Source organism: Carlito syrichta, unplaced genomic scaffold (genome assembly GCF_000164805.1).
Source record: "Carlito syrichta isolate Samal-C Ts95f unplaced genomic scaffold, Tarsius_syrichta-2.0.1 Scaffold314830, whole genome shotgun sequence".
Taxonomy (NCBI): Eukaryota; Metazoa; Chordata; class Mammalia; order Primates; family Tarsiidae; genus Carlito; species Carlito syrichta.
The window spans coordinates 384,157-399,493 of NW_007258926.1; the positions used below are offsets into that span (position 1 = coordinate 384,157).

General features: G+C 49.1%; 1 protein-coding gene across 1 annotated transcript in view; it reads right to left on the minus strand.

The window, feature by feature from the left end:
- Positions 1-919: 919 nt before the first annotated feature.
- EPB41L1 (erythrocyte membrane protein band 4.1 like 1) overlaps positions 920-15,337 on the minus strand; it is a 123,264-nt gene continuing 108,846 nt past the window's right edge. The window contains exons 20-24 of the mRNA XM_021705928.1: positions 11,401-11,487; positions 10,533-10,616; positions 8,432-8,512; positions 7,990-8,106; positions 920-1,913 (exon numbers count right to left, since the gene is read on the minus strand). Of these exons, the coding sequence (XP_021561603.1) occupies positions 1,905-1,913; positions 7,990-8,106; positions 8,432-8,512; positions 10,533-10,616; positions 11,401-11,487 (378 nt within the window). The 3' untranslated portion in view covers positions 920-1,904. The remainder of the gene's footprint in view (positions 1,914-7,989; positions 8,107-8,431; positions 8,513-10,532; positions 10,617-11,400; positions 11,488-15,337) is intronic.

The following is a 15,337-nucleotide window of genomic DNA, read 5'->3' on the forward strand; positions in this document are numbered from 1 at the left end:
TCCATCACAAAGGGACACTTACTGAGCTCAGGGAAGTAGGAGCTTGTGGCAGGCAGGCCTGAGGAAGCTTTCATGTGCCAAAGGGCAATGCCAAGCCTGTGACAGAGTCTTCTCCACGGGCTCCTGTGCTCTCAAGGCAGTTTCTGGGCACAAGGTCAGAGCTTAGATGCTGACTGAAGGGAAGGTTCCCAAAGCCAAGGTCTTATAGGGGGAGGGAGCCTTTAAGCAACACCGCCTTTCACCCTCAGCTCAGCACGTCCCGGGGCAGGGGAGTTTTGACCTACCAGGGTCTTCCTGTACTCATGGCCTCTTTACCATGGCTACTCTGTCCCAGGAAGAAAAGAATGATTCATAATAAGGAAGGGGTAGAGGAAAGGAGCGATCTGGAAATTTTCAGGCAGCTAGGCTGAAGCCATTGTCTTCTCTTGCAGCAGGGGCACCACCTCCCTTTGGCTATGGAATTGGTCATCACAATGGGAGCAGGGAAGGGCAAGACATGGCAAAAGAAAAATTAAGGAAGAGAAATGAAAACCAAGACAAGTCCCCTAGGGAGGTAGGAGGACTGAGCTAGGGACCCCTACTGTGGGGACCTCAGCAGCAGAGTCCTAAGTCAGGACCCCATGCCTGAGCACAGACCAGGCCCTGACTGTACTGCCCGGTAGAGAAGGCATCTTGGACTGGCATGCTCAGGACGACCTTTGTGTTACTTCCTTCTTGCCAAGCCCCCACCTCTCCATCCGGGGCCCCATTTCCCCCCCACCAATCAACCAGTTACAAACACCACACACAGTATTACTACACTGAACCCGTCAGCTCCTACTGTGAGCCAACCCACACCCAGAGTCCAGGTCTCCTTAGCTGGGCCAGTTCAGTGAGCTCTAGGAACCGTAGGATACATCAATCACAGTCAGATGATTATAATTTTTAAATGTCAGCTTCATACTTACCAGCACTGTTTATTTTAATATGTTTCCTGTTATATATCATATACATAACTTAAAAGCACATCCATACAAATCTCCTACAAGCTGCACCTTCATAATGAGAAACCATAAGCGTACAATGTCTACTTCCCTTCCTGTGGCTTAGTTTTCTGTTTTTGCTTTCTTTTCTTTTCCTCATTTCAAAGGAGAGTCATCTGCAGTGGCCCTCGTAGGACCAGGACACAGAGGGCGAGGGGGGAGGGGGAGGAGGGAGCCCAGACAGAAAATGACGACAAGACGAGTGAGAGTCAAGGGTGAGGGTGGTGGAAGAAAGGAAGGTGGATTTTGCAGCCCAGTGTCAAGACCCAGAAAATAATAATCCAGTGTTCCTCCTCCTCTTTTCCACGCAGGGAATTTTCCTTCTTTCTCAGAAAACGGTTGACTGTGCGTGTCTTGCTGCTGCGACTTCTCTTGCTTTGCTGCAGTGTTTTCCTTTGCATTCAAGTGGGCAACAGATGCTGAGCACAAATGGAATGCTCGTCCACTAACTGCAGCGTGTGGAGCCAGGGTGGGAAGGCGCTTCTCCAATCACCGTGGTCTGGCTTGCTTTTGTTGTTCAGCAGGGGAAAAGGAGGAGCAAGGGACTCTGGTTATTATAATTTTTTTTCCCCGAGAAATCCCACCAATCTTCAATGTGTCTGCAAAGGAAATGTAGGTATTCAGATGTTGGTTGGTGCTGTTGGCCGACAGCTCTGCCAGCCCAAGCAGCAGTGCAAGGACGCGGTGTTTCCTGTATATATATCTCTATCTATATATATCTATATATATATATATATGCTTTTCCCTTCCCAGTCTCTCATCAGTGACAGTACGTCGCAGCTGGGACGTCGGTGTTGTGTCGGAGAATCCAGAGTGAAGGCCCCTTCTTAATGGTTCTCTGGCTTGGGTTGGACCAGAAATGCCAGCATCTCTTCACAGAGGTCAGGATTCCTGGGAGGGAGGAAGAGGCCAAGAGGAGTCAGTAATTTTGTCGCTTATCTTTAAATACATGGCAAGAACTTGTTTTAGCTACTCTTCACTGGATGCCCCTTATCCTGGCTCAGGGAGGGAGAATGGCTTGTTCAAGGCTACACAACTTGTATATGGCAGCCGAGAACTAAACCCATGTCTGTCAGACTCCAGAGCCCACGTCTGCTTGTTTGTTTCCAGAGAGGTGCTATTTTTTACTCTGGCCTGAAAATTTGTTAAAACATCCTTTAACACTGAGAAGCTAGGATCACGATCATTTCACTCTTTCTTCCTGTCTTTTGTTGATTCTAAGAAATGTTTAGTCATGACTACAGATGTTCTTCTGGGGTTTGTTTTTCCTTTTTGTTCTCCATGGGCCTGCTGTGTCCTGGAGATTAACCCCAGATAACAGTATTTAAATAAACTGGAGCCTGGATTTCAACTCAGGTTTGAATCAAAAATTCAGCGTCTAAGGGCGTGGGCTCTGAAGTTGGACTCTCTGAGTTCAAATCCTACTCCATGGCCTGCAAGCTCTATAATCTTAGGTGAGTTTCTTAACTCTTTTAAGGCTCAGTTGCTTCCTGTCTCAAGCAGTTATAGGGCGGAATCAAAGCAAGTGCCTAGCATACAATAAGTGCTAAAATAAATCCTGGCTATTATTATTACTATTGTTGATGCTATTAATTTAACTACACACTATTCTGATCTCCTTGAAGGCAGGGATTGTCTTTTACCTATAGTCTTTCCAGTGTCCAACACTGTACCTGGCACACAGCAGCTACTCCAAACCACTTAATGGATAGACTATCATCCCTGCATTTTACCACTCACACACGGTCGAGTGCTAATGGAACCATAGAAAAGGGGTCCTTCTTGGCTCATTGGACAGATGAGGAAACTGAGGCCCAGGGGATCCACTGACTTGGGAAGTAGGCAAAACCAAGACTAGAATCCCAGGTTCTTGGGAACAGGTCAGTTGTTTCCCATTTAAATGTTGGAAGGTTAACAAGCTCTAGGAAGCTAGGTGAGTGCTGCCCTCTTGCTGGCAGTGTTTGGGAGACAGGTTCTCTTTAGGAACTTTCAGAAGGAAGGCCAAGAGTCAACTGAAGCAGCGACAGATGTTTCTGGAGTATTTAGGGAGATAAGATGAACACCTGCAAAATGAACAGCCTCGTGGAGAGGGTCTCATGCACCAGGCCATTGGGGGAGAAGTTTATAGTCTGACTTTCTTAGGGCTCTCATCAACTCCTGAACATGGCAAACCTCAGAGGGACAAAGAAGCAGCTTCACCTCACATGTGCGACTCTGAGGCAGTGCGTCACAGGTGTTGTTTAGTTATTACAGCAGCTCCAGTTTGGAATTTAACTCCGTTTTACAAAGGAGGAAACGGAGGCCAGAGAGATTCCTCTGGGCACACAGCTACCAAGATGTTTCTGGTGCCAAAGCCTGGGTGTATTCTTTCTACTCAATTCTGCTACATGCTAACTAGAGATTTTTTTTTTCTTAGAGTGGAAGCCTGTACTTTAAATTTGCTCATCTAGGAACTGGTACAGTGGCTCACACCTGTAATCCCAGCACTTTGGGAGGCCAAAGTGGATTGCTTGCGCCTAGGAGTTTGAGACCAGCTTAGACAACATAGTGGGACCATGACTCTACAACAAACAGACAAAAATATTAGCTGGGCATGGCTGTAGTTCTAGCTACTCGGGAGGCTGAAGTGGAAGGATCACCTGAGCCTAAGAAGTCGAGGCAATAGTGAGCTGTGAGCCACTGCACTTCAGCCTAGGCAACAGAGTGAGACCCCAACTCAATCAATCGACCAATCAATAACTTTTTTCATCTATTAATGAAGCAGGTGCCCCATAGACAGTCTAACCATGATTCAGGTTATGTGAGATGTCTTCTGAAGTCCACAGATGCTTCAGAAGCACCAGGGACAGCTAAACAATACCATGTTACAATGTAGTCTTCTCAGTTTATTATAGCAGAGTCCAGCATTTTGTTAGCCTACTTTGAGTTAATAGTAATAAGAGTCATAATAGACTTTTATTAAGTGCTTACTATGTGCCAGGCACTATGCTAACTACCATAAATGTCTGATCTCTGTAACCTTATGAGATAGGTACAATGAAAGTCAGTGTGGCTGGGTGCAGGGACTCAAGCCTGTAATCCCAGCGCTTTGGGAGGTGGAGGTGAGAGGATTGCCTGAGCTCAGGGTTTTGAGACCAGCCTAAGCGACACGGTGAGACCTCGTCTCTATAATTTTTTAAAATTAGCCGGAGGCTGAGGCGGAAGGATCACCTGAGCCCAGTAGGTCAAGGCTGTGGTGGCCGTGAGCATGCCATTGCACTCTAGCCTGGGGGACAGAGTAAGACTCTGACTTGAAAAAAGAAAAGAAAAGTCAGTGTGGTAAGAAGCTGTTCCCACTTCATGACTGTGTGCAGCTGCGTAACACCTTTGAACCTCGGTTTCCTCATTTGTAAAATGAATGAACAGATAATAATACTTATGTTGGGTGCACGGTCTGGAACCTGGTACAAGGTAAGCCTTTCACAAAGCATAGCAATTGTTGTTACTATGATGATCATTACCATTTGACTGATGAGGAAAAGCAGGCTGGGAAGGTTAAATAACTTGCTCAAGGTCACATCGCTAGTAAAGGGCAGGGCTTGCGTTTTGAAGCTAGGCCTGCAGGACTACAGAGCTCTTCCTTGGGGTACCAAGATGCATCCATCCATTAAGCCATTGTTTTTCAAGACTTTCAAAAGGAATTTTCTGGTCCAGCATGGTGGCTTGTCTGTCATCCTAGCACTTTGGGAGGTCAAGGCAGGTGGACTGCTTGAGCCTCAGGAGTTTGAGACCAGCCTGGGCAACACAGTGAAACTTCGTCTCTACAAAAAATAAAAAAATTAGGTGTGCTGGCATGTGCCAGTAGTCCTAGCTGCTCAGGATGCTGAGGCAGAAGGATCACCTGAGCCCAGAAGGTCCAGCCTAGGCAACAGAGTGAGACCCTGAGTCCAAAAAAAAAAAAGAAGAAGAAGAAGAAGAAAAAGAAGAAGGAAGGAAGGGGAGGACGGAGGGAGGGAGAGAGGGAGGGGAAGAAATCTCTCCCAAGAATCAGTGAGTCTGACTATACTAAAAGTCAGAGGTGGCTCCTACTTGGCAATCACTACTGATAAGCATGTGGGGCAGAACAGGCAAGACACAGAAACTTCTGGCTCTCCAGGGCAACATAAACAAGGTGACCTTTACAGAACGATGCAGAAGAAAGAGCGAGAGGGTACATGGTGGTGCGTGGGGCAATGGCATCAAAGAAAGAATTAAAGAGAGGTGAGGAGGAGGGAATGAGACAGCAAAGAGAGCAGCAAAGTGGGCAGATGTGAAAGACTGAATGGCAGTGGGGCAGGCAGGATGTGGAGGCTGGGACGAGAGCTCTGAATGGGCCAGCACTTGGGAAGGCAGGAGCCTGGGGGACTGGCTCTGAACGCCCCGGAAAGATGAGGAGGCGTGAGACGGGCAATGGAGAAGAGATGACAAACACACAACAGGCACCCCGGGAAGCAAAGAGCCAGAGGAATATAACTGGAAGGGGGCTCCCTCCATCTCTGCAAACGAGGAAACGGAGTCCCCAGGAGGGAGAAGGCTGATCCGCAGTCAGGCAAGTCAGCGGAACGGTCCCTGGGTTCTCAGGGCAGAGTTCTCTGCCTCAGTGACTCCTGCACCTGGCTGCATGGGAACTTGCTAAGGACCAAGGTGTCAGCAAAGAGTCCCAGGCAATACAGAGCCCAGGTCCCAGGTCAGCCTTTCTAAATCAGACATTATGACAAGGGTCTCCTCCAGTCCCTTATTTTATTTTATTTTATTTTTTATTTTTAAATTTATTTTATTTTTATTATTTTTATTTTTGAGTTGGATTCTCACTCTGTCGCCCAGACTGGAGTGCAGTGGCCGCTCCTGGCCACCGCAGCCTCGACCTGCTGGCTCTGGTGATCCTTCTGCCTCAGCCTTCCAAGTAGCTGGAACTACAGGTGCGCGCTACCACGCCCGGCTAATTTTTGATTTACTGTAGAGATGAGGTCTCACCAAGTTGCCCAGGCGGGTCTTGAACCTGTGGGCTCAGGCAATCCACTCACCTCAGCCTCCCAAAGGCGCAGGATTACAGGCTGAGCCACTGAGCCGGCTCAGTCCCTGTATTTTAAACAAGTTTCCCCAGGTGATATGCTGGCTCAGCTCCAGCTGGGCAAGTGACCTACTCTCTACCACTCTGAGATGAGAGGGAGAAAAAGCAAGGCTAATTGGACAACTGAGGGTACAGAAATGAAAACCACTTGTATAAAAGCCCAAGGAAGGCTGGGAGAGGCTTCACCTGTGGCCAACTTATACCTCCAGACCAACGCTGTCCAATAGAAACAGAATGTGAACCACATGTGAAATTGAAAACTTTCCTAGATAATAGATTTACTATTATCAGATTTACTATAGATTGTAATAGTAGATAATAGATTTACTATAACATTTCCTGAATTTCTAGATATGTATTTCTATTTTTCTAAGAATTTCTAAGTACATAGACAATTTTAATTTCAAAATTAAAAATTTTAATTTTAATTTACATTAAAAACAACAAAATGAATCAGTTAACTTTAATATCTTGTACTTAGCCCAACATATCCATTATCATTTCAACACATAACCAGTATAAAGATTATTAAAATAGTTGACATTGTCTTTTTCATATTAAATCTTCAAAATCCTGCATGTATTTCACCCTGAAGCACATTTCATTTCGGATTAGCTAATTTCAAGTGCTCCACAGCTATGTGTGGCTAGTGGCTGTTGTGCCAAACAGCACAGAAAGAACATTTCCATCACCACAGAAAGTTCTACTGAAAGCCCTGGTCTAGACTGGAGGTTAGCAGCCTTTCAGAATGGCAGGAATATGCTTCAGTGCTTTTTCTTCTGACATTTAGTGGGGTGGCAATCAAAGGAAGAAAGAGAAACATTCTTGAATCTTTCTAGAAAACATTGGTTTCATTCCTTCCAAGAAAGGGGCAATGAGAAGACCAGCTATTTGTGGGGTCTTTGAGGTGAATTTTTTTCACTGTGGCACAACCTGTGAAATGTGTGATGTGCACAAATCTAAGTTTTACTTAAGAGCTGGACAAACCTCTACATATGTACACACCCACATAACTCACCCAGCTGAAGATGACACTTCCAGCACCCCACAAGTCTCCCTGTGGCTCTTCCCTGTCAATACCACATCCCAGAAGTAACACTATTCTGATTTTCATCATCGTTGATTAGGTTTGCTTGTTTTGGGGCTTCCTATAAATGGAATTATACAGTTTGTGCTTTTTGTGTCTGGTTTATTTCACCCCACTCAATGTCTATGGGATTTTGTTTTATAGGTCTGATAAAATTTGATAAATTTCCAGAGGGGTCAGAAGAACCCCTCCCCCAGTCTGGGCTGCTAAGAGCCCCATCTGCCTCAACATCATCTCATTTCCCTTCCTCACCAAGGCATCGATGGCCCATGTCGAAACAGACAAACACGAAGGTCCCTACAATTCTGGCCCTGGAGGCCTGAGAAGTCAAGTGTTTGCAATCAAGTGAGACAGATGAGATCAAGGGCTCTGGTCATCATGTCCCCTTAGCAACAGCCAGTCACCTGTGATAGAGATAGAGACTCAGGACTGTGGCACTGGATCCAGGAGGACCTTTTCTGACTTCCAGCGTACAGCAACAACCAATGAGGTCACCAGCCTCCATCTGTCCCACACCAATACCCAATCCTCTCTCCTCTTTTATAACTTCTGGATTTATTTTTCTGGGTCTGGGGCCTGGAATCCCAAACAAACCAAAGAATCGGTCTTCATTCTTCCCAGGGACTCACCATCTGGAGGAGCTGCCTCTCTCCTTGGAGCAGCAATCAGAAAGGCAGGGGGTCAAAGCTGCACTAGGAATCAAGCCACCTGGGCTCTCAGATGGAAATGACCCTCAGAGGCTCTTGCTTCTGCTCCATCCCCTCATGGCTGCTGAACCTCAGAAGCCTTACCTGTGACTTCTTGTCCCTCTCCTCTGGGGACTGGTCTGTTTCTCTGTATACGACAGCTTTGGTTACCAGCATGTCAGGATGCTGCAGTTTGGCCTCCTTGATGGCCAAAGCCAAGGCCTGGTGGGAAAGAGCAGCAAAGTGAGGAACATGGAATATCGAATATGGGAGAGACTGGAGAGGACAAGTCCCTTAGCGCACAGTGGGGGAAACTGAGGCCTAGGGAGGGACAAAGTCAAACAGTTAAAGGGAGAGGCTAGAGCTTGGGTCTTCTGGCTCCTTCTGGCTCCCATTCAATGCCCCTTCCTTGGGGGTTTCCTATCTGCACAGGGTCAGCAAGAAGGGGACACCTTCTCTGCCCATGAAGGCAGCTACAGGTAGCCCAACATGCAAGGGACTGGGGACTGGGCAGTGCCACTGGGGATAATGTCACCAACCCCCATACCTGGTCTTGATCAACATCTTCATCCCCAGTAATGATGATTCGCTTCTCGATCCTTGTCTCAGAAAACCCCCCTTTCACAGTCTGCAGAGGAAGAGGGAGGGGAGGTCACTCTTGGGTCCCACTGGGGCAGCCACCGCGACGGGGGACCTACAAAGCACCACTTGAGGCAAGGCTGACAACCAGCAGTTACTTTCTCTCCTGACTGCCTCAGGTTCTTCTTTTCTAGTTTTAGGACTTCAAACTTCAGGTTTTGCCCGGTTGCTCACTCTCCCAACTACCGAACTGCCCCCTCTAGGTCTTCCAAACCCAGCTCAAACGCTGCCTCCCTGACCCTGGCTGGTAGTGCTTCTGCTTTCCTGCGTTGGTACTCCTCGAGCACTGAGTCTCTCTCTTGCAGTTCTGGGCCTTTCTGCCTGGTGATGACCTTTGTGTGTACCTGGCCTTGCTCAGCTCACCAAGCTGCCAGCTCTCAGGGGAGGGCCTGTATTTGTTCATCTCTGTATCCCTCCTCCCCCTCTCCCTTGCTCAATCTAATGAGGGTGGTGCTGAATGCAGATTTGTTGAATGAACACATGAATGAAATGTGAATGGTGACAAAGTTCTACCTTAAATGACTTTGAACAATACTACAAGATAAAATTGCATTGATGATACTTATGACCTCCACTGTTTTCTGAAGCCATGGCATTTGGCCAAGTTTAGAAGCAAAAGCTGTTTTACTAGTTGAACCTAGTTGTTGGGAATGTTGAAGGAGGGTGATGACTATGGGAATCCCAGCTGGAGTCAGGAGTGGACAGAAAGAAGGGGCTCTCAGTCGGCAGGGCCAAGAGGGACCTTGGGGAGGAGGGTTTTCTGAGCTGGATGCTGTGGGGTGTGTGATATACAACCTTCCCATAAAGGTTTCAGAGAAGTCAACATTGCTCACTAATGCTTTTGGTGAGAGTAAGTTCCTTATGGGGAATGTGAAATGTGCTGACTCCTGCAGGGGCACGCAGGGGCCTGGACAGAGTCTATGTGCAACCGACCAGACTTCTCTGATGCCTCACCGGAGCCTCCAGCTCAGCTTGGCTCGACCTGGCTCCCCAGGCCTCCAGCCCTGGTTGGGACCCTTCCAGCTTTCCTCCTGGACACTCAGGCATGGACATGCCTGCAGCCTGCCTCCCAGACCCTTGTCCTCACCAGCTGCATCATGGCGAGTGCCCCTGGAAGGTCTCCCTCCATTCGCCCTCCTCTCCCCACCCTGGCTCTGACTTTGACCCTAGCCCAGGCCCTCCCTGACCCCTGAGTTATTATCAGTCTCCCTCCATGCCTCTCCTCCTCTGTCTCCCATCTATCTGCACATCCTGGTGGGCCTAATATATTCTCCTTAAACCTATTTTCACTGGGTCACTATCCAATTTAAAATCTTCATGGCTTTCCGATTTCCCTTAAATTAAGATCTTCTACAGTCAAATGTGTCCTGGTATTTTTCTCATTTGCTCTACATTCCAATCCCCCGCCCTCAGTGCAACCTAATTTCTCAGTTACACTCCCTACATGTGCTTCTCATTTCTCACAAACAGGACTCGCTCTCAGCCACCTCCAGCAGCCCCAGCACAGAGGCCAACATTAAGTTGATGCTCACTGACAAATACTCCACCAAAAAACAAATGCACAGCTTCTGCTCCATCTTCTGCTTTGCTGAGAATGCCTGTGTCTGTCTCCTCCCTCAGGAGTCCTGCCTGGCTTTCCAAGACCCTACTCAAGCCCCGTTTGTCCCAGGAGATACTTCCTGACCCTTGGGGAGACTCCCATACATCACCCCTTCCAGATTCCTTCCAGATTCCTCCAGCACTTACTGTCTGTAAGGCACAAATACCATGGTTCACAATTACTATGAAGGAGAGGGTCTTGTCCCCCCAGCCTGGCTGTCAGTGCTATGGGAAGGTCCCGTGCCTAAGACAACACATAGCACAGGACAAAGTGCACAGCAACCCAGAAACCCGTGGCACTACCAATCTTCTTTGTCTACTGTACAGATGGAGAAGCCAAAGCAGAGCAACAGTCATGACCTTCTTGCCTGCAGCCCGGCGGGGGCATGGGGTGCCCTGCTGCTACTCACTTTGGTGACATGGGTGGTGGTGGAGGTGGAGAGGGTTTCCGCGGTGGCGCCGTAGGTGCTGGTGAGGACATCTTTCCCGATGATCTGCAGAATATAACCACCCCCACCCCGAGTGTCTGGTAAGGAAACTGAGCTCTGCAGGGGTAGAGGTAGGGTAGGGTAAACCAGAGGGCCCCAGTGGGGGCCTGGTGAAGGTGGTTTCAAAGCCAAGATGCTTTGAACCATTAAGAATTTAAGAATGCTGAATCTTCTGAATCCTATATTCATAAAACTCTCAAACCCTAAGATTCCTAGACCATGAGATTCCTGAGGCCCAGAACCCTAACAACACCCTAGAGTTTAAGAATCCTGGCGTCTTAAAAGAATGAACAGATGGATCCAAGGTGGAAACAGAAGGCCTCCCGATCCCTCATCCTGTCACAACCAGGAACACGCTCTCTCCAGAGCAGCATGATGAGAACAACAGACTTGGAGAAGGTAAGAGCTGGAAGAGACCTCACAGTGACAGACTTGGGGTCACAGGGCAGTCGCTGACAGAGCCAGGTCCAGAATCCAAGCCTCTGGACTCCTAGCTCATTGCTCTTCCTGGTCAGTAAGGAGAGTGAAGGCAAAAGAACCATCAAGGTACCACCAATGCCCTTGCTCTGCCAATGTCCTGCTTACATGTATGTGGAGGGTGGGACACAACTGATGTGACGCTGGTGGGCACCAGGGGGCCCTGTGAGCATCTGAAAATGCTCCAGTTTCCTGGCTCTGTACTAAAAGGGCACCTTCGGGGCTCCATGCTGCACTTGCTGCAGGCCACGCACGGCCCATGCCCACATGCTCAGCTTGGAGTCCCTAGCCTGAGCTGGCCTCACCTACTTACCGGAGAAAGAGAACGGATTTCCGTGGCCACCGTCTGTGGGCCTGGGATCATGGCAGCTGCCCCCTTCCCGGACTTGAGACTGTTCTCCTGGGGAAACAATAGTGCTCAGATGGCCAGGTCTCAGGTGGGTGGGCCCCTGGGATGGCCGGAGCATGTGGCCACGTGGTATTCATGGCCACCGGGTTGAGCAGTAATAGTGAAGGCAAAGAACTGAAGACATTGTTCATCCGGTCTCCTCTCACTCATCCCTGGCTCCTCACTCACTCGCACATTCGCTCACTCAACAAACATTTACAGTGTCTGGCACTGGGAGCATGGTGGTGAGCAGGATGTGGCATTGCTCCCTGGAAGCACTACCAAAGGAGTCAGCACTCTGATGTGTGTCCTGGTCTGCCACCTTTGAGTCATGTGACTTGGGGCGGAGCCACATCATCTCTATGGGCCTCTGGGATTCACTTGCAAAAAGGGACCCTACCCAACTCCCATAGAGGCCTTATGAGGTTAACGAAGGAGAAAGGACTTTGCAAACTGATACTCACAGGATGAATATAGGAGCATGTGCTGCATAAAATACAATCATGACTGTTCCTGTGTCCTTGCTCTGTATAAGGCAGCACACTGAGGATGTTACATATGTTTATGGCACTGAATCATCATAACACCCACAGGAAACTGTTTTTACTTTTCCTGTTTTACAGATAAGAAACTGGAGGGCAAGAGCATGAGAAGTGGCTCGTGCAAGTCCCCCAGTCAGTTAGCGACAGAGCTGGAGTTTGACTGCACATTGTCAGACCCAGACCGACAAGCTCTTTCTCATACCACTCTGCACTCAGAACTCCTGCTCTCGAGCCAGCTCTTCCTGGTCTTCCTGGAATTGCCAGTTCTTCCTGGAATTGTCCTGTACTTACTGCCCCACATTTGGCCAGGAGTCCAGTCACCTACTTCGACTTTCTGTTTTCTGCACCATCTCAGGGCTCAGCCTTGTCAGGGGCTTCGTGTCCCTTGTGCAACTCCTCAGTGGCTTGATCTCTGTCCTGACCTATACATGGCATCCGACCTGGGCCTCTGCCTGTCAGGGAGAGGTGAGGGCAGAAAGTTGCTACCTCTCCCCTCCCTGCACCTGCCTCCAGCTGGCTGTCAGTGACCTGGTTCCTTGGCCCTGTGCCACAAGGCATCTTCTCCAAGGCACCTGGAGTCCCAGAAGCATGGCTGGCAGCAGGCCTTCAAGGGCAGCTTTCAGACTCCACCCTTCCTTTCTCCCAGAGCTCAGGAACAGCCCCGGCCCCTTTGGATTCTGGCGTTATGCTGGTCTGTTCTCCCCTCAAACTGCTCATTCTTTCATGGCTCCCTCTTTCCTAGGGCAGAGCCTCACCTTTACCTTGAAGCCAGGACTGGGACATAGGTCATTCAGAACACGGCACCAGCCAGGCTTGGTGGCTCAGCCTGTAATCCCAGCACTTTGGGAGGCTGAGGTGAGTGGATTGCCTGAGCCCGTGGGTTCGAGACCCACCTGGGCAACTTGGCGAGACCTCATCTCTACAATAAATCAAAAATTATCTGGGTGTGGTAGCGCGCACCTGTAGTTCCAGCCTCTTGGAAAGCTGAGGCGGAAGGATGGCTGGAGCCCAGCAGGTCGAGGCTGCGGTGGATGGGAGCGGCCACTGCACTCCAGTCTGAGTGACAGAGTGAGACTCCAACTCAAAAAAACAAACAAAAAAAAAACCCCAAAAAACAAAAAGTACACGGCACCATGTGCACCTCCCTGCCTCTCCTGTGTCCTCAGCCAGCTCTCCTCCCCACTCCCCCATCAGGGAGGGGTGTTTCCTCTCCCCGGCCAAGGCCAACTCACATCTCCCCTCCTCCACACCCAGGCTCTCCTCACTCACCATCTGCTCTTCAGGCCACCTCAGTCACTCAAGAGCCTCTGCTACCTCTTCAAGGTTGACGTCTCCTACCCCTTACCTGTAGCCAGTTCTTTTTCAAATCCTAGGTCTTTGCAACCAGTTGTTCCCTGGACACTTTCGCCTGAGAATGACCCACAGGCACTCAGACTCATGGGATCTCAAATGGAATTTGTTGCCCCTGACACACACTGGCCATTAAAGAGCACTTTCCTCTGGTGCTCTGGTCATATACACAGTTCTCAAACCTGAGGGGAACTGCCTGGAGAGCCTGGGACAACACACACTGCTGGGAGCCCCTTCCCAGCCGTATTTCTGATTCATTCATTTCTGGGAGCCCCTCCCCAGCCGAATTCCTGAAGTGGGGCCCGAGATTTTGCCTTTCCAACAGGTTCCTGGGACCACACTTTGAAAACTGCTGGCTAGTGAACAGTGTCACCAGTCTATCTTTTCTACTGTCCCCTGGACATTCTACCGATGACCAAGTTCTACGCTTTCCTCCCATCAGGCATCCCTGAACCCTGACCCCTCCTCTGCATCCACCTCCTCAGCCTCTGGCCTCACCCCAGCCTGGATATCAGCTGCTAGGCGAGTTCCTCTGCCTTCTCTTTCTGTCTTTCCCAGGGCATTGGGCCCCAGAGCTCGGAGATGCTGTCTTCTTCAGTGTTGGATTCACAGTGTCTGGCACAGAACTTCATACATCATGGGTGCTCAATAAATATTTGTTGAAGGAGAGAGGGAGGGAGAGAGGGAGGAATTTTTGCTCCTGTCCCTGCTGTACACAGGTTGCTAGAATAATCTTTATAAAGCACAGAAACACACACTTGATGACATCATGCCCCTACTGTAAAAGTTTCAGTGATTCTCCATTGTCTGCAAAATTAAGTTGAACTTCGTATATGACATTCGAGGCCTTTCAAGCTCCAGCCCAGCCTTCCTTTCCAGCCTCTTCTGCTCCACACTCAAGTGCCTTTCCCCAGCTGCCATGCTCCTTCTCTTCCTTGCCGTGCACCTGCTCTTCCTGCTGTCTGGAATGCCTTCTCCCAAGACTGTACCTTCATTTAGCCTTCACTCATAGCTTGAATGTCCGTCCCTAGGTACAACCTTCCCTGGCTCCTCCCGGCAGAGGTGACCTCCCTGTGATCCCTAGGAGAGCACTATTACACTACTCCATGAAGGCAGGAAGGAAATGATAACAGCTCACACCTGCAGACAGCTTACTGTGTCCTGGACACTGTCTTGGGGCTTTGCACAGATTCCTTCAGCTCATATTCATATCAACCCTTGGAGCTATGTGCTGTTATCATCCCCAACCCCATCCCGTTTTACAGAAGTGGAAACTGAGGCTTGGAGAGATTCAGGTAACTTGCCCAAGGTCATCCAGCCAGGAAGTGGGTGAGCTGGGCCTTGTTCATGACTGTGTGCCCAGAAGCCAAATACTGAGGGTGGGGCACAGCACACCAAAAGTGCTCATGATGGCTGATCGCTGAACAAAAGAATCCTAGCAGGCAGTTCTTCAACTCTGTATCCCCATACTAGGCAGACAGTAGAGACTAATCAATGTTTCTGGAACAAATGGATGGATGGATGGATGAGTATATGAATGGTATAACAGCCTGCTCACCATAAGGACACATTTAAATTTAGCCCTATAAGCATCCCAACAACACATGGTGAAGGGTTGAGGGGAGAGGAGAAACTGAGTGACCAGGGAAAAGTGTGCAAGCTGGGAACAGGTTTGGGTTTACTGATCTCAAAATCCCTGTTTATTCAAAACCTACCTGTTGGGTCATCTGAATTAATGGAATTCCCTTTCTACATGTTTGTCAAGAAGAAGCATTTGAAAACAACTTCTCACAGCTCTGGCACCGCTACCTTCTTTAGCCCCGTGGTGGCCACACCCAGCCCCATTTGGCCAACATTCACGAAGGTCAGAATAAGAGAGAAAAAGCCAGGCTCGGTGGCTCAGCCTGTAATCCTGCGCCTTTGGGAGGCTGAGGTGAGTGGATTGCCTGAGCCCGCGGGTTCGAGACCCG